Consider the following 23026-nt stretch of genomic DNA (forward strand, 5'->3'; position numbering starts at 1 on the left):
CCAAAACATTACAAAACAGAGACCCCCAAAATATGACTGAATTTCTTAAGATATATATATATATATTATTTCCAGAAAAATTGATATACAGTGTGAGATGACTCTTAATGACTAAGTGAAAGAGAAAGAATTATTTGCCAAGTTGGTCGTAAGGGTGCCCTCTTCTAGGACATTTATATTTTTTTGGAAGGAGGAGTGATTTCTCCCAAGCAGTGCTGATTGTTAGCAGGGCCACTCTGGTAGTGCTTGAGTGAACATGTGTTCCAGTAATCAAATCTGGTGTCTCCACATGTTAACCATGCACTCCAGTCCTTTGTGGTGTCTTTCCTGGCCACTGCTTAGTATACCTTAAAAAGCAACTGTAACCAACTATAGCTAAAGTGTGAAAAAGTTTCACCGGGACATTGAGAATGACTGGAGTTGGACAGACTGGTATGCCTGGAACCCAGAGTCTGTCTTATGCCAATAAACTTCTGGGGTGAGGCCTTTTTGTAATCAGGTCAAGGATTTTTTTTTCCCATTTTCTCCATTTTTCTGGACCTATGCAAACATTGGCGATTGCCACTATCACACTTTTACTATATATTTTTACTCTTATCCTTTAAGGAAAAAAATACAACTTACTGAACTTAAAAACAAATTACTGTAGTAGAATGCCTGTCTCGAAAACAGGCAGAGGATTGGAAGGGGGAGGGGGTAATGTTGCACTGGTGAAGGGGGGTGTTCTGGTTATGACTGTAACCCAAATATGATCATGTTACTTAAATAAAAAATATATTTAATAAAAAAAAAAAGCAACTGTATATCCCAAAACAAATATTTTTTTGGAGCCAGAGAACTAGTACAGAGATTAAAGTGCTTGCCTTGCACTCAGCCAGCACCACATATGCACCCAACCCCCACCAAGAGTAAGCCCTAAGCACCACTGCGCATGGCCCCAAAACAATACAAAAAGGAAAAAAAAGAAAAACAGCCTATAAAATTGCAGCATGATAGGATGTAGATTGATTATCTTCTTTTTCAATATGGATGGCACTGGGCTGTTTTTTTTTAAAGGTGGTACTATGGGCTGGAGAGATAGCACAATGGTAAGGCATTTGCCTTGCATGCGGAAGGACGGTGGTTCGAATCCCGGCATCCCATATGGTCCCCTGTGCCTGCCAGGGGCGATTTCTGAGTATAGAGCCAGGAGTAACCCCTGAGCACTGCCGGGTGTGACCCAAAAACCAAAAAAAAAAAAAAAAAAAAAAAAAAGGTGGTATTGTATATGATCCCTCTAGTACTGTCAGGAGAAATTCCTGACAGGGTTATTCCTGGCTCCAGGCTCAGAAATTGCTCCTGGCAGGCACAGGGGACCATATGGGGCGCTGGGATTTGAACAGATGACCTCCTGCATGCCTTACCTCCATGCTATCTCTCAGGCCCCAAAGAAAACGCTGATTTTAATTATAAGGCACATTGATGGGGAGGGATTATGCCTAATGATGATATTCTGTACTGAGGTGTCTTGTCTGACTTATAAGCAAGCTCCACTCCCAATAAGCACTTACTGTTCTAATAAAAAAAATTATACTAGCAAATAAAATAATTTAAAAAAATAAAGGTGGTACTATGAGGTCCTTACAATAGTACAGCTGGTAGGATGTTTCCCTTGCATATATTTGACCCAGGTTCAATTCTCAGCATTCCATATGGAATGATCCCTGAGCACCACTGAGTGTTGCTCAAATATAAAAACAATTTTTTTTTTGTTTTGTTTTTGGGTCACACCTGGTGGTGCTCAGGGGTTATTCCTGGCTGTCTGCTCAGAAATAGCTCCTGGCAGGCACGGGGGGACCATATGGGACACCAGGATTCGAACCAACCACCTTCGGTCCTGGATCGGCTGCTTGAAAGCCAAAAGCCGCTGTGCTATCTCTCCAGGCCCTAAAAACAATTCTTAAAAATAATATAAATTGGGGCCCGGAGAGATAGCACAGCTGCGTTTGCCTTGCAAGCAGCCGCTCCAGGACCAAAGGTGGTTGGTTCGAATCCCGGTGTCCCATATGGTCCCCCGTGCCTGCCAGGAGCTATTTCTGAGCAGACAGCCAGGAGTAACCCCTGAGCACCGCCGGGTGTGGCCCAAAAACCAAAAAAAAAAAAAAAAAAAATATATAAATTGGGCCAGAGTGATAGACAGTGATAGGTAGAGCATTTGCATTGCACACAGCTGACCCGGAACCAACCTGGGTTCAATCCCCAATATCCCATATGGTCCCCCGAGCCTGCCAGGGAGCAATTCCTGAGCACAAGAGCCAGGAGTAGGGGCTGGAGAGATAGGATGGAGGTAAAGCATTTGTCTTACGTGCAGAAGGACGGTGGTTCGAATCCCGGCATCCCATATGGTCCCCTGAGCCTGCCAGGAGCGATTTCTGAGCATAGAGCCAGGAGTAACCCCTGAGCGGTGTCGGGTGTGACCCAAAAACAAAAACAAAACAAAAAAAAGGAGCCAGGAGTAAACCCTGAGCGCTGCTGGTGTGACCCAAAACCCAAAATAATAATAATAATAATAAAAGATGGTAGTAGAGGTCTGAAAGATTGTACAGCAGGTAGAGTACTTTCCTTGCATGCTGCCAACTCAGGTTCAATTCTCAGTATCCCAGACGATCTCCCAAGTACCACCAGGAATAATCCCTGAGAATAGAACCATGAGTAATTTACTCCTCAGCATCTCCAGATGTGACCCCCCCAAAAAACTAAAAAAAAAAAAAAATGGTGGCAATAACATGCTATTAAGAAGTTAAATTTCCTCCAACGAATATTAATGAATATGAGTGAAGTTTTCTTTCTTTCTTTCTTTCTTTTTTTTTTTTTTTGCAGAGATGGGCAGTTTGGGGCCACACTCACAGTGCTCAGGAGTTACTCCTGGCTCTGCATTCAGAAATCATTCCTGGCAGGTGCAGGGGACCATAAGGGATGCTGGGGATTGAACCTGAGTAGACCCAATGCAAGGCAAAAGCCTTGTCTGTTGTGTTATTGCTCTGGTCCCTATAGTAAGTTTAAGTGACACAGGAAATTCTGCTCTGGGAACGTTCCTTTATCATTTGGCTTCAGCTACAAATGTTGTTGGTTTTCTTGTTCTTGGATGACAGGACGCAAGATGGGGAGACAGCGCTACAGCTGGCCATCAGGAATGAGCTTCCACTTGTTGTCGATGCCATATGCACCCGAGGAGCTGATATGTCTGTACCAGATGAAAAAGGGAATCCCCCATTATGGCTTGCATTGACCAATAATCTGGAAGATATTGCATCAACTCTGGTGAAACAAGTTCAACTTCTGCCTCTTTATACATAATGGGGATGTTTTACATCAGATGGATTATGTCTGTGTAGCAATAAAAAGAAGCAAGAGGTTTGCTCTGCAGCAAATTAGGATGAGCAGTTGAAAGTTACTTAAAAAAGAAACTTGGAGTTCTTTGGACTGGAGAGACAGTCCAGTGGGCATTGTGTTTGCCTTGCATGAAACTGATCTGAATTTGATTCTCTGCATCTCATATGGTCCCTCAAGCCCTGTCCAAAGTGAGCCAGGAGTGCAAGCAAGGACAGGAGAAAGCCCTGAGAACTGCTAGGTGTGATACAACCTCCCTGCCAAAAGAAAAAAAAAAGAAACTTACAGTTTCTTTGCAAACACTTTTGTTTTTAGGTTCTCTTTGTTTTTTGTTTGGAGGCCACACTCTGCTGTGCTCAGGGGTTACTCCTGGCTCTGCTCTCAGAAATCGCTCCTGGCTCGGGGGACCATATGGGATGTGAGGAATCTAACCCAGATCCATGCTGGGTCGGCCGCAGGCAAGGCACACACTCTACCGCTGTGCTATCTCCGGCTCCTGTTTTTAGGTTTTTTATACTGAGAAAAGTACCAAAAAGCCTGAAAGCTCATGAGTCTTTTCTTGTCAGAGCTGGAATGATAGTGCAGCAGGTAGGACATTTTCCTTGCACACGGCCCTTCCTGGTTTAATCTCTGGCATCCTATTTGATCCCTGCAGAGCCAGTAGTAACCCCTGAGCCTCAAAGAGTATAACTCCATTTCCTTCTGGTTCCCCCACCCCCCAAAAAGAGTCTTCTTCTGTTATGGGTTAATTTAATATGGGTTGTCCATACTGTCATCTTAGTGATGAATACCTAAATCTCAGAGTTGTCTCCATTTTCAAAAGACAGACCCCCTCCAATAGAAGTTTCTCTTTTAGCTTTGTGGAGCATCTGAAATGTGACATTAAGTTATTTTGCACTTGGGATTTTAACCCAGTTATTATTGTGATTGCCTCTTTATTAGATATTTTACTGAGGACTTGTGTATGTCCACACTTGGATTTTTTTGTGTCTTTCATTTGTTTCTGTCTTCCCACACATATGTCACATATGCTCTACTACTGAGCAACATATCCAATCCTCACAGAACAGATTTTAACTAGTATTGTGAAACTAGAAGGGATACAGATTATTAGCTTGCTGTCAATTATTCCTGCCTGAAAAATAAATTTAACGACATATATAGTATGAAAATATAATAAAAAAGTTCACCTTGCAAGTTAGTGTTTGAGAGTAACTTATGATTTTCTGCAGGTCCGACATGGTTGCGATGCCACTTGTTGGGGTGCAGGACCCAGTGGGTGCCTCCAGACACTCTTGCACAGAGCCATTGATGAAAACAATGAGTCTACTGCCTGCTTTCTCATTCGTAGGTGCGAAAGCCTAAAGAGCTCTTCAGATCTTACTTAGTGACTTGCAAACTCACTCTTCTTTAGTCTACACACAGTCTTTCCATGTCTGTAACTGGTTTGACTTCATTATTCAGGCTATCAGAAGATTTTTGTTCTGTCAAGTCTGTCCTGAGCCAGGCTCACTGGGAGGGGGATTCAAGTACCCAATCTTAAGAATCAGAAAGCTAGGGGCCGGGTAGGTGGCGCTGGAGGTAAGGTGTCTGCCTTGCAAGTGCTAGCCAAGGAAGGACCGCGGTTCGATCCCCCGGCGTCCCATATGGTCCCCCCAAGCCAGGGGCGATTTCTGAGCACATAGCCAGGATTAACCCTTGAGCGTCAAACGGGTGTGGCCCAAAAACAAAAAAAAACAAAAAAAAAACAAAACAAAAAAAAAGAATCAGAAAGCTAAACTAGATGATGGTAGCTGACTATAGCATACTGCCAGAGATGAGCTGACATGGGCTTCAGACCTCAGCATGCAGGCTGTGTGGGAGGCAAGCCTCTTCAGATATAGTGAGTCTGAAACTTTAAAAGGCTGCATATCATCTGAGGAGCTAAAAAACATTTTGTTGGGGCCGGAGAGATAGCATGGAGGTAGGGCGTTTGCCTTTCATGCAAAAGGACGGTGGTTCGAATCCCGGCATCCATTATGGTCCCCTGAGCCTGCCAGGAGCGATTGCTGAGCGAAGAGCTACGAGTAACCCCTTGTGCTGCCGGGTGTGACCCAAAAACAAAAACAAAAAAGTTTTGTTACACAGATTTCCCCAATGGTAATGACAGAAGAATCTATGGGCATGGGACCCAGGCTAGTATTGAGGCCAAGGACTGACCAAGGACAGCAATCCTTGGCAGCAGGAACTGCTTTGTTGTTTGGATCAGACAGCTGCTTTGTGTTGATCAGAATGCTTTTAGTTAGGTGGAAGCGTTGTTAAAGCCTTTCCTTTCATTCCTTTATTTCTCCTTGCAGTGGCTGTGATGTGAATAGTCCCAGAAAACCAGGTCCTAATGGAGAAGGAGAGGAAGAGGCCAGAGATGGACAGACCCCCTTGCATTTGGCAGCTTCTTGGGGACTAGAGGAGACAGTACAGTGTCTTTTGGAGTTTGGAGCCAATGTTAATGCACAGGTATGGAGAGTTTCTCTTTTTTGGCAGTAGATGGTAAACCAAGAATTAAGTCAGTCTCATTGCAGGGGCCCTTATGTATTCAACAGTTTGGTCCTCTTTTACTGTGAATGGGGGGAAAACACAGACAGATGAAGTAACTTTCTTCCTCTGAATTAAATGAATCACCAAGAAATTTAATTCAAGATAGGACTTTTTTTCTTTGGGGGTCCTCGAGTACAGAGGTTTAGGTGCTTGCCTTTTACATGCTCATCCTGGTTCCATCCCCAGCATCATATATAGTACTCCAAGAACTGCCAGGAGTAAGCTCTGAGCACTGCTAGGTATGGACCCCACTCTCCCCTTCTCCCAAGGAAAAAAAGACAATTTCTTCTTTGTGTCTTTGTCCTGTTTATTACATGAGAAGATGTGGGTTTTTTCTTAGCTTATATTCTTGTAGTTACAGTTTTCCATTGATGCTTTTTTTTCAAGTTTCTACCTGAGGGAAATGTTCCATGAACTCAGTTAAGAACCCAAGTTAGGAAACTCACTTCCTTTCAACATTCTAACTTGTGATATAAGCTGTCCTGCAGCCAAATAAGGACTGTTAGAACTAGGCGGTGAGGATGAGTGCTGACCTCATAACTTAGTTTGTGTGGGGCCTGCAATTTCCCTTGACTCATTTCCTGGAAAGTTGTGTGCTGGGGGAGTGCTTTTGGTAATTTTTGTATTCTCTTTAAAAGCCCATTTCAAACCGGATGGTAGTATTGATTTTCAGAGAGGAAAAAAAGATGTGTTTATCCTCCAGGTGCAGTGAAAAGGGAACCCTCTTTTACTATTGCCAGTACTCTAAACTAGTTCTGCTTCTATGGAAAGTAGTCTGGATACTTCTCAAAAACTTGAAAATACAACTATCAGAATTCTGTTTATTGGCATCTGCCCCTCAACAGAAAAATACTAATTTGAAAAGATATATACACTATATTGATTGTAGCATTATGTATTATAATCAGAATCTAAGAAAATAATTCAAGGGCTGGAGCAGTGGCACAGTAGGTAGGGCTTTTGCTTTGCACTTTGCATGTGGCTGAACTGGGTTTAATTCCCTGTATCCCATGTGGTCCCCAAACCTGCCAGAAGTACTTCTAAGTGCAGAGCCAGTAGTAACCCCTGAGCATGGCGGGGGGGTGGGGTGGGGGAGCAAGACAAAAAAAAAAAAATGCAAGTGCCCAAGAACAGATGTGTAAATAAACTATGAGTTGTCCCAGAGAGGTGATACGGCAGATAATGTACTTGTTTTGTGCATGCCTAAACCAGGTTCTAATCCCCAGCACCTATTTGGTCCTCCAACTACCATAAGGAATAATCCCTGGGTGCAGAGCCAGGAGTAACCCCTGAGAACTTAGGGTGTGACCTCAAAACAAAATAAGAAACTAATGATGTATATTCACAATAAAATATTGAGTTATGGGGCCGGGCGGTGGCGCTGGAGGTAAGGTGCCTGCCTTGCCTGTGCTAGCCTAGGACGGACCGCGGTTCGATCCCCCGGCGTCCCATATGGTCCCCCAAGAAGCCAGGAGCAACTTCTGAGCACATAGCCAGGAGTAACCCCTGAGCGTCACAGGGTGTGGCCCAAAAAAAAAAAAAAAAAAAAAAAAAATATTGAGTTATGAGGCCAGAAAGATTGCATAGAGGTAGGGTGTTTGCCTTGTATGCAGAAGGACGGTGGATCAAATCCCACCATCCCATATGGTCCCCAGAGCCTGCCAGGAGCAATTTCTCGCGTAGAGCCAGGAGGAACCCCTGAGAGCAGCCGGTGTGACACCCCCCGCCCTCCAAAAAAAAAGGGGACAGGGGTGGGGTGGGGTATGGTGAGGTGGGCAGAGCGCAATAGCACAGCAGGTAGGGCATTTACCTTGCTGCAGTCACCCAGGACCTATATGGGTTCGATCCCCAGCATCCCATATGGTTCTGTAAGCCTGCCAAGAGTGATTTCTGAGTGCCAATGGGTGTGGCCCAAAAACCACCCCCTCAGAACAGAAGAAAAAAAGGGACCAAGGAGCAGAAGTGGTGAGTCAAGTCCAGGAATACTAATCATTAAAGGGGCAGTTATCTTAACTCAGTGGGCTGAGTCCATGCTTTGTATGCATATTCAGTTTTAATTAACAGCCCCTGGGAAAAGCTCCCCCCAATAATAATAATAATAGAACTAAGTACTTTTTGGAGTTGGAGCAATAGTTCAACAAGTAGAAAACTAGTATGTGCCTGACCCAGGTTCAATTCCTGGTACCTCATATGGTCTCCCAAGTTTGCCAAGATTGATCCCTGAGGGTAGAGCTGAAGTAAGCCCTAAGCACTGCTGGGTATAGCACAAAAACAAAAAATAATTTTTTCCCTTTATATTTTTATAAGTTTTTTTCCCTCTTATTTGGACAATGAAATTTGTGCTTTGTCTCATAGGATGCAGAAGGAAGAACTCCTGTACATGTGGCCATCAGCAACCAACACAGTGTCATCATTCAGTTGTTGATTTCACATCCTGATATCCTCTTGAATGTACGAGACCGACAAGGACTCACCCCTTTTGCCTGCGCCATGACTTACAAGAATAACAAGGCAGCTGAAGCTATCCTCAAGCGAGAGTCTGGGGCTGCTGAGCAAGTGAGTGGCCCACATCCAGTCATTTCTTCAGAATACCTGAAAAGGTGGAACCTGTCACCTGGAACCTGGAAACCGATTTTCCTTCCTCCCTTCTTCTCTCTGTCCTTCCCTCTCTCCCTTCTTTTCGTCCCTCCCTCTCTCCCTTTTTTCCTTCCTCTGTGGTCTTTAGGGCTTACTCCTTGTAGGTGGGTTCACGAAACTATGCTAGGGATTGAACCCAGGTTGGCTATGTTTAAGGCAAACATCTTACCCCTCTATACTCTTGCTCAGGCCCTTGAACATTCTTTTCTATGTCTGAAATTTGTTTTGAAATCTTTTTTTTTTTTTTTTTTTTTTTTTTTGTGGTTTTTGGGTCACACCCGGCAGTGCTCAGGGGTTATTTCTGGCTCCAGGCTCAGAAATTGCTCCTGGCAGGCACAGAGGACCATATGGGGCGCCGGGATTCGAACCAATGACCTCCTGCATGAAAGGCAAACGCCTTACCTCCATGCTATCTCTCCGGCCCCTTGTTTTGAAATCTTACTTTCCTTCCTTATAAGGCCATTCATGTGTTTTATCAGTGTTGTTTGAGTTAACTGGCCTGCTCTGTACATCAGTTACCTTTATAGTTCCCCATGAAAAGTAAGCAAGTGATGTCAACCAGTCTATATTAGGGATTTCTATGACATAAATGGCTGGGTTCATCCTTATTTTTTTGGTTCTTTCTTTTTTGTGTTTGTGTTTGGGCCATATCTGGTAATGCTCAGGCACCACCACACCAACACTCAAGGGTCATTTAGTTCTCAGAGGATTGTGTGGGATTAAGCCTTCTGTGCTCCAGACCTATCTGCTGAGCTATCTATGGGGCCCCACTTGAGCTTCTTTTTTCTTGCATGGTGGTTTGCTTACTTTAGTAATGAAATGTCTTCAAAGATGTAAATTAGGGCCAGAGAGATAGTACAGTAGTAGGGTGTTTCCCTTGCAAGCGGCAGACCCTGGACCAACGGTGGTTTGAATCCAGGCATCCCATATGGTCCCCCATGCCTGCCAGCAGCGATTTCTGAGCACAGACCAGGAGTAACCCCTGAGCACCACCGGGTGTGACCCAAAAACAAAACAAAATAAAACAAACAAAAATATGTCAACTAAAATTTAAAAATTAGGTGTGGGTTTTTTTTGGGGGGGCCACACCCAGGAACCGCAGATTCAGTCTTCTGTATCACATGGTTCACCAAGCACAAAACCTCATGCAGCTCCCATGCACTGAATGTGACCCCAGAACAGACAAAAATTTTAGACTTGAGGAGCTTTTGATCTGATGTTAAAATGTGACTGGTTTGTGTATCTGTTAGCCTTTCTCTGCTCCGTATAAAGTGATAATTAATATAGAAATACTCACCTCTAATTTATTTTCCTTCTATACAATACTGGTATTATTGGGCCAGAGAGATAGCATTATGGGCTGAAGTGCACGCTTCATATGCAGTACATATGTGATCCTCAGTACCACCTGCACTCTGAGCATTGCTCAACAGTAACTCCTGGGCATTATCATATGTGACCTAAAAGTAAAAAACAAAAACTAGTTTTATTAGTTAAAAATCATTGTATATGTGTTGTTTGTAACAACACTAATGCCATATACATAGAATGTATGTGTTGACTTGACCATTTTGTCTCTCCCTCGCCTGTCCCAGCATGCAAACTCTTATAAGTATATGAATTCTTTCTGGTTTGATTTGAGTGAACTTTTTTCCATCTTTATAATACTGGAGCAAGAACTACTACATGTTGTCTGCTTCCCATTCTTCTAACATGTGAAAGAGGAACTTTTCTTTTTTTTTTTTTTTTTTTTTTTTTGGTTTTTGGGCCACACCCGTTTGACGCTCAGGGGTTACTCCTGGCTATGTGCTCAGAAGTCGCCCCTGGGCCCGGAGAGATAGCACAGCGGTGTTTGCCTTGCAAGCAGCCGATCCAGGACCAAAGGTGGTTGGTTCGAATCCCGGTGTCCCATATGGTCCCCTGAGCCTGCCAGGAGCTATTTCTGAGCAGACAGCCAGGAGTAACCCCTGAGCACCGCCGGGTGTGACCCAAAAAACCAAAAAAAAAAAAAAAAAAAAAAAGAAGTCGCCCCTGGCTTGGGGGGACCATATGGGACGCCGGGGGATCGAACCGCGGTCCTTCCTTGGCTAGCGCTTGCAAGGCAGACACCTTACCTCCAGCGCCACCTACCCGGCCCGAAAGAGGAACTTTTCTAAAGGGTCTTTTGGTTTTGTTTTTTGGTATATACACCTTGCAGTGCCCAGGGATTTTTCTGTCCTCAGAAATCACTCCTGGTGGGCTCAGGGACCATATGGGATACAGGAGTTTGAACCTGGGTCGGCCGTATGCCAGGCAAATGCCCTACCTGCTATGCCCTACTCCCTTTCTTTTTTTTTTTTTTTTGGTTTTTGGGCCACACCCGTTTGACGCTCAGGGGTTACTCCTGGCTATGTGCTCAGAAATCGCCCCTGGCTTGGGGGGACCATATGGGACGCCGGGGGATCGAACTGCGGTCCTTCCTTGGCTAGTGCTTGCAAGGCAAGCTATGCCCTGCTATGCCCTACTCCCTTTCTAAAGGGTTTTATAATAGGTTTTGTTTTGGGGGGCCAACCTGGCAGTGCTTAAGGTCTTTTCCTGGAGTCATTTTCCAGCAGTACTGGAGATAGTGGCACTGTCAGGGGTTGAATTTGGGATGCTTCATAAGAAGATTGTGTCCCAGTCTTTTTTTTTTTTTTTTTTTTTGGTTTTTGGGCTACACCTGGCAACGCTCAGGGATTACTCCTGGTTCTGTGCTCAGAAATCGCTCCTGGCAGGCATGGGAGATCATATGGGGTGCCAGGATTTGAACCACCGTTGGTCCTGGGTCAGCTGCTTGCAAGGCAAACACCCTACTGCTGTGCCATTTCTCTAGCCCCATTGTGTTCCAGTCTTTTGAACCATTTCACAGCTCCTCTAAAAATATTTTTATAGCTTAGAAACCAGACTGGCAGAATATGGGAGGAATTACTTTCTCCAGGTTTAAACTTTACTACAAAGCAATAGTTATCAAAACAGCATGGTATTGGAATAAAGACAGGCCCTCAGATCAGTGGAATAGGCTTGAATACTCAGAGAATGTTCCCCAGACATACAATCACCTAGTTTTTTATAAAGGAGCAAGAAATCCTAAATGGAGCAAAGAAAGCTTCTTCAACAAGTGGTATTGGCACAACTGGTTAGCCACTTGCAAAAAATTGAACTTAGACCCCCAGCTAACATCATGTACGAAGGTAAAATCCAAATGGATTAAAGACCTCGATATCAGACCTGAAGCCATAAGATATATAGAACAACATGTAGGCAAAACACTCCAGGACTTTGAGACTACAGGCATCTTCAAGGAAGAAACTCAACTCTCCAAGCAAGTGAAAGCAGAGATTAACAGATGGGAATATATTAAGCTGAGAAGCTTCTGCACCTCAAAGGAAATAGTGCCGAGGATACAAGAGCCACCCACGGAGTGGGAGAAACTATTCACCCAATACCCATCAGATAAGGGACTAATCTCCAAAATATACAAGGCACTGACAGAACTTTACAAGAAAAAACATCTAATCCCATCAAAAAATGGGGAGAAGTGGACAGACACTTTGACAAAGAAGAAATACAAATGGCCAAAAGACACATGGAAAAATGCTCCACATCACTAATCATCAGGGAGATGCAAATCAAAACAACTATGAGGTACCACCTCACACCACAGAGATTGGCACACATCACAAAGAATGAGAACAAACAGTGTTGGTGGGGATGTGGAGAGAAAGGAACTCTTATCCACTGCTCGTGGGAATGCTGTCTAGTTCAACCTTTATGGAAAGCGATATGGAGATTCCTCCAAAAACTGGAAATACACAATTGAATATTATGCAGCTTTCAGGAGAGATGAAGTCATGAAATTGTCCTATATCTATGGATGTACATGGAATCTGATATGCTGAGTGAAATAAGTCAGAGAGAGAGAGAAAAACGCAGAATGGTCTCACTCATCTATGGGTTTTAAGAAAAATGAAAGATATTCTTGCAATAATAACTTTCAGACACAAAAGAGAAAAGAGCAGAAAGTTACAGCTCACCTCATGAAGCTCACCACAAAGAATGATGAGTTTAGTTAGAGAAATAACTACATTTTGATCTATCCTAATAATGAGAATGTATGAGGGAAATAGAAAGCCTGTCTAGAGTATAGGCGGGGGTTGGGTGGGGAGGAGGGAGATTTGGGGCATTGGTGATGGGAATGTTGCACTGATGATGGGTGGTGGTCTTTTTTTTTTTTTTTTTTTATAATTTTTTTATTATGAATTATGAGAACAAAAGATGCAAAGAAAGAGGATAAGGTAAAGTTACAGTGGAAGGACAATCACCCATAACATAATTATCAGAAGAAGTCCCCTTGCTGATATCTTAACTTTGAACTTTCACCAAAGAAAGTTAAGATAAATAAAACAGAATCCATGTGCAATTACTTTGTCCCTCAAGTCCCCAGATTGTAGCACATTATAATATTTCTTAACAGCACACAAGGCAATCTAAAGCCATCAAACTTACGTAACTCCTTAAACATTAGAGGCATAGTATTTTTTACATTTCCATGTACATGCATATTAGCTTAAGTTAACCTCAAATTTTAAGTGGGTGCATTTTAAGGATTAGAGTCAAAGGAGCACAGTAAAAACGGTGTTAGAGTGGCAATTGTTGTTTGCATAGGCCCACCAAAATATGAGAGGCATGGAAAGGATTAGCCTTGGCCTAAATACAAAGAGATCCTACCCCTGAAGTTTCCTGGCATAAGACCAGCTCTAGGCCTCAGGAAAGTTATCGTTCGCTCCAAGACATTGTCCATAGTGCCAACACACTTATCACACAGTCTCTGTTGTTGGTCTCATGTTTCTGTATTAAAGATTCTGGAATCTGCATGTCCTACATTGAAGTCATGATGTGGAGTGCCTTCTCGTTTCACCTCACCATGAAAGGGGAATGCAGGAAACCCTGTCCTGTAAGCAGGTTGTTGTTGTTAAGTCTTCTCAGTGTTAAGGGAAGTCTCTTTTGAGCAGGACGATGTCTGAGCAGTGGTAGGGTCTTCCGTGGTAGAGGATTGCTTCCAGGTGATGTTATAGACAAACCTCACCATAAAGGGGCAATACAGCAAGCCCTGTCCAGTAAGCAGGTCATTGTTCTTGTTGTCTTCTCAGTGTTAAGGGATGTCTCTTTTGAGTAGATCGATGTCAGAGCAGCTGTAGGGTCGTCTCTGGTACAGGAATGCCTCCGGGTGATGTTATATACAACCTTGGATGTTTTGTAAATGTCTTCTGTAGATCAAGGGGTAAATGGAGAATGCCCATTCTTCTGAGGCCTGTGCCAGGTCTTTATGTCAATGTTCAGGGTGTAAGGTCTCATTGCACTACAAGATATGTGTGTTCCCATTTCTATTAGATAAGAACTTATTGGTATGTATAGTATTTTCCCATGTTAGTGTGCCTACGCAAACAAGATATAAAGCCACGTGGTGCTATCAGATATATGGGGGCATAAGAACATTTCCAACAAGACCCATGACTTGGTTCAAACATAAGTATTAAACTGAGGGATTATTTCACACCAAATTCCATATTGAGCAGTTCACAAAGAGAAGATAAAAAACATTGGGGGGGATCATCACTGTATAAGAAAGTATTTAGCAAAAGTTATAGCCGTCAAAGAAAACACCCATAAAATGTTGAAAAGATATGTGTCCTTTTTATGCCTTTTAAAATAGTTGGGTGGGTGTTAACTCTAGGGCACCACTTTGGTCTGTGACTTAGGACTCAACAGTACTTAAGTTAGAAAGCGTAAAAAAGGAGTAATGATGATAGGAGATAAAGAAGTTAAAGAGAAATATGAACTTATGAAGGGGTATGCAAAAGGGCAGAGTACAAAATGGACATTCTGCATACATAAAAACATAATTCAATGATAGTGAGTACTTTTAATGTTTCTTGTGAGAGTACTATTAATGTTTCTTGTGAGAATATGATTAATGTTTCTTGTGAGAGTACTATTAACGTTTCTTGCCCCCCGCGCGATTTTGAAAATGTAGACTGGACAGAGATTACCAGTGCCAGCCAAACTTCCTCCTGCTAGACTCCCGGCTCCCAGGAAGGAGAGATCCTTCAAGAAGCTGGGAGACCAGAAGTTCAGAGCCCCACCCTGACCCTCCCTAAGGAGCCGCATGGATGGTGGGGGAAGGCCTAGGGTACCTTCAAGCTCCACCAAGGGACCCAACTCACCGGCTTGCCCAGGGGTGTGGCCCGGGGAAGCCCTGGAGATCTGGAGCAAGACGGCAGAGGGGCGCTGGGGTTACCCAAGTCCCACACCCCCCCTAGGCCTGGCCAAGCAGGCCTCTGGCATGGCATGGGCCTGCCAAACCTTCTCCTGCTAGACTCGGGTGGTGGTCTTTACATGACTGAAACTCAAACACAATCATGTATGTAATCAAGGTGTTTAAATAAAATATATAAAAAAAAATAAAAAAGAAAGAAACCAGACTGGCATTATAGTGATATTAGGACATTGGGTGCTTCTTCTGCTTTAATCAAAGCAGGAATATTTCGGGCTGCATTCCCCATCATCATCAGCTCCCTTTCCCTGGCCAGATGAGGTGAGCACAATTATAGTTAGTGCATACATACGCATAGTGAACATGTGGGTCTGAGGAGCAGTGAAGGTTGCATTTACTATGAGTTATTGGGAGGAGCTTCTTGCATTTATGGGAAAAGCAGCAAACCTGAGCTTTTCAGTGTCCAACATAGTTGCAAGTGCTTTGGAGGCATTCACACAGGAGAGCCCGATAATATTTTGGCTTCTATTTGCTCCCTTAGGTGGATAACAAGGGCCGGAATTTTCTTCACGTGGCAGTTCAAAACTCTGATATTGAAAGTGTCCTGTTCCTAATCAGTGTCCAGGCAAATGTGAATTCCAGGGTTCAGGATGCTTCCAAGTTGACCCCTTTGCATCTTGCTGTCCAAGCAGGCTCAGAGATTATTGTACGCAATTTGGTAAGTATTATCACTGAAACATTGCTTGTAACATGGACAAACCATGTTGGGTGTGTGAACTTTCTCATCACAGATAGTTTACCAGGCACTTGGAAAACAAACAAACAAACAAACTCATGTTTGAGAGCCAGTATCCTTGGGAAAGCAGGTGTGCCAAGGGCTGCCTGTCCTAAGTGCCCAGCAAGTTTTGCTTGGGCAGACAGATGCTGAAGGCAGGGTAAAGCAGCTTGGGAATGGGGTCTTATGCAGAATCCGGCTACTCCCAAGTAGGCATTAATTAGCAAGAGTTCATGTGCACTCTCAATTTCCAGTACTTACAGTGGATAGAGTATACCTTTTTACATTTTATGAAGGAGAAAATATAAGCTCAGAAAGAATTCTTTCTGATTATCAGCTTATCTGTATTATTGCAAAGATTATAAAAATTTCTATTTGTTTCTTTTTTTGTTGTTGTTGGTTTTTGGGCCACACCCAGCTGTGCTCAGGGGTTACTCCTGTCTGTCTGCTCAGAAATAGCTCCTGGCAGGCAGGGGGGACCATATGGGACGCCGGAATTTGAACCAACCACCTTTGGTCCTGGATCGGCTGCTTGCAAGGCAAATGCCACTGTGCTATCCCTTTTTCTAATTTTATTTAACACTGCAATTTACCGATTTGTTCATGATACAGCCATCAGGTATTAAAAATGTTCAAGCAGGGGGCCGGAGAGATAGCATGGAGGTAAGGCATTTGCCTTGCATGCAGAAGGTCGGTGGTTCGAATCCCGGCATCCCATATGGTCCCCCGAGCCTGCCAGAAGCAAATTTCTGAGTATATAGCCAGGAGTAACTCCTGGGCGCTGCTGGGTGTGAACCAAAAACAAAAACAAAAACAAAAAAAAAAGTTCAAGCACACCAATCTCTCCAACAGTATGACCATCCTTTCACCAATATCCCCAGTCACCACCATACCCTGCCTCCAAGCAGGCACAAACAAATTTGCTTCATATTGTTACTACACAAAGGAAAATGGAATTATCCAATCTTAGATCACCATAGATCAATTTGAAATGATTGTCATATCTCTCCATGGTATTACTAAAGTCAGTGTCTAAGGATAGACTGAGCTGTGGTTTGGTGCTAGTTGAGCCTTCTGTGCTACTGGTTAGGTTCATTGAGGCGGGTAGATTACTATGTAATTTTCCCATCAGATTTCCTGTGATATTACTCGGATGATACTATAAGATACTAGGGTGTCTTGTGGTCGCATGGTCCAGAATTTATAAATACAAAACAAATTAAGTGGCTTGGAGGTTGGTAAAGTTAATCACAGAGCTGGACCATTTTTTTTCCATGGGTGTCAGGTGTGGTGTTAGACTGCTGTGGTTTGTGCAGGAAAGGGAATCGTCCTTTCTGAGATTGCCACAGAGTTATCAGCCTGGACCGGGCAACCTGGGAATTATCAGTGGCCATTATTTTCTTCTATTTCTGAATCTTCACTTTTCCAGTATAAAATCATGTCACTAAAGAAGGAGAGTGTTTTATTTTTCAGGGGAGTAGGGATACATGATGGTTAGGCAACAGCCAGCAATGTTCAGCTGCTATCTCCAGTCTGGGCTTGGGGTGATTCTCAGAAGTGATCAAGGGCTCCCTGTGGTACAGGGTAAGCTGCATGCAAGGAAAATACTTTAATTCCTATACTATCTCTCTGACTCCTGGGATTTTTGTTTGTTTTTTAGCAATTATTTATTTATTTACTTATTTAGATTTTGGGCTATACCTGGCAGTGCTCGGGGGTCATTTCTGCCTCTGTGCTCAGAAATCGCTCCTGGCAGGCTCAGGGGACCATGTGGGATTCCGGGAACCAAACCCAAGTCTGTCCCGGGTCAGCCAGGTGCAAGGCAAATGCTCTACCGATGTGCTATTACTCTGGCCCCTGTTTGCTTTTGTTTTGTTTCTGTGCCACACCTGGTAATGGTGCTGGGGTGGGGGGATTACTCCTGGCTCTGCGCTCAGAAATCGCTCCTGACAAGCTTGGGGAACCATACGGAATGCTGCAGATCAAACCTGGGTTCGTGCTGGGTCAGCCACATGCAAGGCAAATGCCCTACCGCTGTGCTCTCACTTCAGCTTCAGCTCCAGGGATGTGGTTAAAAGACTGGAAAGTACATGTGGTGTGTCCTGAGCAAAAAATATGTTGCTTGAAATTTGAGTGGTGATTAGAAGAAAATAATGGTAGGTGAGGCGGAAGACAGATTGTATATCGTATTTCAATCCCGTAACTGGGAGCAGCCTTTATGCTTTAATTGTGGAGAAAGGACTGTGACTGAGATCAGGATTCATGTCACCTGATTGTCCTCTATAATTTGCAGCTCTGAGTGCCTCCCATTGGCCCTAAGTACACACTATAGAAGGCTTACTGGAGCACTTGCCCAGGCTTGCATATCCTGGCATTTTTCTTTTTTTGTTTTGTTTGTCTTTTAGCTGTACCTGGGGATGCTCAGGTATTACTCTAGGCTCAGCACTCAGGTATAACTCCTGGATGTGAGGGATTAAACTCAGGTTGGCTGCATGTAAGGCAAATGTTCTAGCCTCTGGTATTTTTATTTCTGGAGATTTCATCCTGGAAATAAACCTTATGACTTTATAAATATTAGAATTAAGAGAACATTTGCCTTGAAGTGTTGAGGGGAGAGGTTCGACAGGGTCACATATGAAGAGGTCTCCTAAGGGAGATAAAAAGAGATGAACTAGGGGCTAGAGAGATAGCATGGAGGCAGGGTGTTTGCCTTGCATGCAGAAGGACGGTGATTCGAATCCCGGCATCCCATATGGTCCCCCGTGCCTGCCAGGAGCGATATCTGAGCATAGAGCCAGGAGGAACCCCTGAGAGCTGCCGGGTGTGACCCAAAAACTAAAGTAAACACAAACAAAAGACATGAACTAAAGAATGATTACAGAGGTTTTATTTTATTGTTTATTTGGTGGGTTGGGTTTTTTTTTGGGGGGGGGAGCTTTTGGCTTTTGGGCCACACACAGCTGCGCTCAGGATTTACTCCTGGCTCTGTGCTCTGAAGTCGCTCAAGGCAGACTCGAGGGACCATACCTCAAATGTGTGAGACCTTGTATCTAATCCCCAGCGATACATCCACACACCCTACCTTCCTTCCACTCTGCACTTCAAGCACACACCAAATTTTCTGTTTCTATTAACAGAAAATAATTGGCAGTTTCAGTCAGAGTACAAATTAGGTACCCCTAATTTCTGTGTATACAGACACAGTGTCCTGTGAATATCAAGATATTGGTTAGCTGCTCAGTTCTGACCCTGACTTCCAAGTTCCCGCATCCTCTGACCTTGAATACCCAATCAAATGCCTCATAGGTCTAGACATTACATAGCATGAAGAAATCCACCTGGTTAAAATTACTGTACTAATGGGGCCTGGAGAGATAGCACAGCGGTGTTTGCCTTGCAAGCAGCCGATCCAGGACCAAAGGTGGTTGGTTCGAATCCCGGTGTCCCACATGGTCCCCCGTGCCTGCCAGGAGCTATTTCTGAGCAGACAGCCAGGAGTAACCCCTGAGCAACGCCGAGTGTGGCCCAAAAACCAAAAAAAAAAAAAAAAATTACTGTACTAAGAGGCTAGGATTCTCACCTTTCATACAACCAACCCGGGTTCGATCCTGGGCATCCTATATGGTTCCAAGCACCGCCAGGAGTACCCTCTGAGCATTGCCTGGTATGTGCTTCTCCAACCCTCATAATGTATTGTTCTAGGCCAGGAATATAGTTTAGTGGTAGAACACTTGCCTTATATGTATGAGACCCTGAGTTCAATCCTCAGCACCACAAACACGTGTCCATATACTTTTATTTGCACTGAGTTTATATACATTTCTCTATCTCAAAGTCAAATCAAATGTAACATGTTTTTCTTTTTTGTTTGTTTGGTTTTGCCCCATAACCAGTGTTGCTCAGGTCTTACTCCTGACTCTGTGGTCAGAGATTACGCCTAGTGGGGACCTCATAGGGTACTGAGGATTGTACATGCAAAACAATCATATACTATATCTATATCTGCCCCCCCCCCAGTTTGCTACTTTTATTTAAATTAACCTCTCTCTATGTTAATCATAGTTTTTTGGGGGAGGATTGGTTTTTGGGCCACACCCGGTGACACTCAGGTTTACTCTTGGCTATGTGCTCAGAAATTGCTCCTGGCTAGGGGGACCATACAGGAAGCCAGGGAATCGAACCAAGATCCATCCTAGGCTAGCTCGGGCAAGGCTTACTGCTTGTGTCACCGCTCTGGCCCCTAAATCATAGTATTTTAAATCACCATAATAACTGTGCACTTATTTTATAGTATTTACAACCAAATCCATATAACATCAGATTTTACTATAATAAATAGTAAACATCCTGAGTGGGAGAAACAGTACAGTAGGGAAGGCATTTGCCTTGCATGCAGTGACCTGGGCTTAATCCTGGGCTCCCTATATGTTCTCCCCAAACACCACCAGGAGTTATCCCTACGTACTTCTGGGTCTAGCCCCAAAACCAAAAGAATACAAATTAAAAAACGTTGACATCCTTACATAATGCAGTGGACATCACTACATTCTTGTGCAATTTTTTTTCTAGGAAGAAAAAAGAAACAGCAATTTTACATTTATTGGCAACTGGTAAACTCAGATTAGCAGTGATTCCCTCCTCCCTCTTCTAGATGAATTGAACTAGAAACTCATAGTCAGGGCCCGGAGAGATAGCACAGTGGCATTTGCCTTGCAAGCAGCCGATCCAGGACCAATGGTGGTTGGTTCGAATCCCGGTGTCCCATATGGTCCCCCGTGCCTGCCAGGAGCTATTTCTGAGCAGACAACCAGGAGTAACCCCTGAGCACCGCTGGGTGTGGCCCAAAAACCAAAAAAAAAAAAAGAAAGAAAGTCATAGTCAGAGCTTCCAGACTATTTATCTTTGCCTTCCTCATCATTAGTATATGAGACCCTTAGGCTCCTAGTTTTGCCAGGAGGGCAGATTTTGTTGATGTCAAAAGAAAAGCAGGGACCTTGGTTGGTTGTGATGAATGGGTTGCTCATATAATCAACTTCAACAGCTTCTTGCAGGAGCTAAAGTGAATGAATTAACCAAGCATCGCCAGACTGCCCTCCATCTTGCAGCTCAGCAGGACCTGCCCACCATCTGTTCAGTACTCTTAGAGAATGGAGTGGACTTTGCTGCTGTGGATGAGAATGGAAACAATGGTAATTGCCAGTTATTCCTCTGTATCTTATACTGAGTATCTTTAGCATCACCTCCACTACAAGTGGAGGCACATTGTACTCTTAGATCTTAGATCAGTTGCCTTTCAAGAGTAGTCTGAGAGGAAGTGTTCTATCCTAGACATTCATCCTGTACTAAATGGGCAGCTTCCCAATCTGAGTAAGTCCCAGAAGTCTTAAATGACTTCTTGTGAAGCTGTGAACTCTTGATCGCAAAAGCAAAAAGCAAAGACTTACGAATTGTTTATAACTTGATCTTGAGAGGTGGTGGAGATTGGGAGGTATGGTTCTGAGTATCCATTGGCTGTTCAAACTGAGCCCCATTAAAGGAAGGTTTGTTTGCTCAGTGGACCAGAGCATGTGCTTTGTATGCAGGAAGACTATTTTTTTTTTTTTTTTTTTTTTTTTTTGGTTTTTGGGCCACACTCGGCGTTGCTCAGGGGTTACTCCTGGCTGTCTGCTCAGAAATAGCTCCTGACAGGCACGGGGGACCATATGGGACACCGGGATTCGAACCAACCACCTGAGGTCCTGGATCGGCTGCTTGCAAGGCAAATGCCGCCATGCTATCTCTCCGGGCCCTCAGGAAGACTATTTATCCCACATAGTTTCCAAGCACCAAGACAGCAGTGGCCTCTGAGCACTGTCATGTATGGTCCAAGAATTTAAAAAAAAAAAAAAAAAAAAAAAAAATATATATATATATATATATATATATAGAGAGAGAGAGAGAGAGAGAGAGAGAGAGAGAGAGAGGAATCTTTGTGAGGGTGAGGAGGAGTTGGTGTACTCTCCCCATGCATGTGGGCTTGTGTAGTAAGAGTATTTACTCCCCAGCTCTTCATCTTGCTGTTATGCACAGTCGGCTTAACAACATCCGGGTCCTGCTGACAGAGTGTTCTGTGGATGCTGAAGCCTTTAATCTGAGGTAAGTGTGTCTGGTTGAGGGCAGAGACCGGAGCTGCCCCTCAGGTGCATGCCCCCGGTGCACGCCACTGGGGCACTCAACTAGCTGGCCTTTGATGCTTTGGCATTTTTCTTTTTGAAAACACATGGTAGAAAAACTTTTATGACCTCTTGCAAGTGTCATAGCCAGTTGTGTGTGCGACTCCATTTATCACATCATCAGCCACAGTAAAGAGAACCGTAAATAACAGTAAAGAGAAGGGGGAAGAAGGGAAATACCAATAAAAATGTAAAATAAGGGCCGGGCGGTGGCGCTAAAGGTAAGGTGCCTGCCTTGCCTGCGTTAGCCTCGGACGGACCACGTTTCGATCCCCCGGCGTCCCATATGGTCCCCCAAGCCAGGAGCGCCTTCTGAGCGCATAGCCAGGAGTAACCCCTGAGCGTCACCGGGTGTGGCCCAAAAACCAAAAAAAAAAAAAAAAATGTAAAATAAAAATTTAATGTGACTTATTAGATATACTTTACATTTATTCAGCCTCATAGAGTCAAATAATTTTGTTTTATGAATAATGGCTATGGCAGATATAGACCTAACTTTTCCAATTTGTTTTCTCAGAGGCCAGTCACCACTACACATTTTGGGACAGTATGGCAAGGAAAATGCAGCAGCTATTTTTGATCTTTTCTTAGAGTGCATGCCTGAGTACCCCCTAGATAAACTTGACACAGAAGGAAACACAGGTATGTAAAAAGACATCTGTCTGTCCTGTATCACTCATATTTCCTGCTACTTAGAAAACTTTGGGGGCCAGAGAGGTAGCATGGAGTTAAGGCATTGCCTTTCATGCAGAAGGTCAGTGGTTCAAATCCTGACATCCCATATGGTTTCCTGAGCACTGCCAGGTGTGACCCAAAAACCAAAATAAATGAATAAATAAAAAAGAAAACTACGAAGCAGGTACACATTTAGCGCAGTGCATTTCATCTGGGTTCTCTTTATTTTTCGGGGGAGGCCACACCCGGCAGTGTTCAGGGGGTTATCTTGGCTGTATGCTCAGGAATCACTTCTGGCAACTTGGGGATCATGTAGGATGCCAGGAATTGAACTCCTGTCAGCCATGTGCAAGGCAAATGCCCTGCCCGTTGTATTATTGCTGTGGCCACGATCATCTAGGCACTCTTAAGCATCTTTCAAGGATACAGGGAGTTTGGTAATGTCTAAATTGAATATATCTGAAATGTACCTAGAACTCTAAATCTCTATCC

At 43.8% G+C, this 23026-nt stretch overlaps 1 protein-coding gene across 1 annotated transcript in view; it reads left to right on the forward strand.

The window, feature by feature from the left end:
* The window catches only part of ANKFY1 (ankyrin repeat and FYVE domain containing 1), a 109693-nt gene that overhangs the window by 77935 nt on the left and 8732 nt on the right, over nt 1-23026 (forward strand). The window contains exons 15-22 of the mRNA XM_049782151.1: nt 3132-3300; nt 4602-4720; nt 5706-5862; nt 8299-8499; nt 15414-15590; nt 20689-20836; nt 21692-21782; nt 22377-22501. Coding sequence (XP_049638108.1) covers nt 3132-3300; nt 4602-4720; nt 5706-5862; nt 8299-8499; nt 15414-15590; nt 20689-20836; nt 21692-21782; nt 22377-22501 — 1187 coding nt within the window. The remainder of the gene's footprint in view (nt 1-3131; nt 3301-4601; nt 4721-5705; nt 5863-8298; nt 8500-15413; nt 15591-20688; nt 20837-21691; nt 21783-22376; nt 22502-23026) is intronic.

Source organism: Suncus etruscus, chromosome 1, assembly GCF_024139225.1.
Source record: "Suncus etruscus isolate mSunEtr1 chromosome 1, mSunEtr1.pri.cur, whole genome shotgun sequence".
NCBI lineage: Eukaryota > Metazoa > Chordata > Mammalia > Eulipotyphla > Soricidae > Suncus > Suncus etruscus.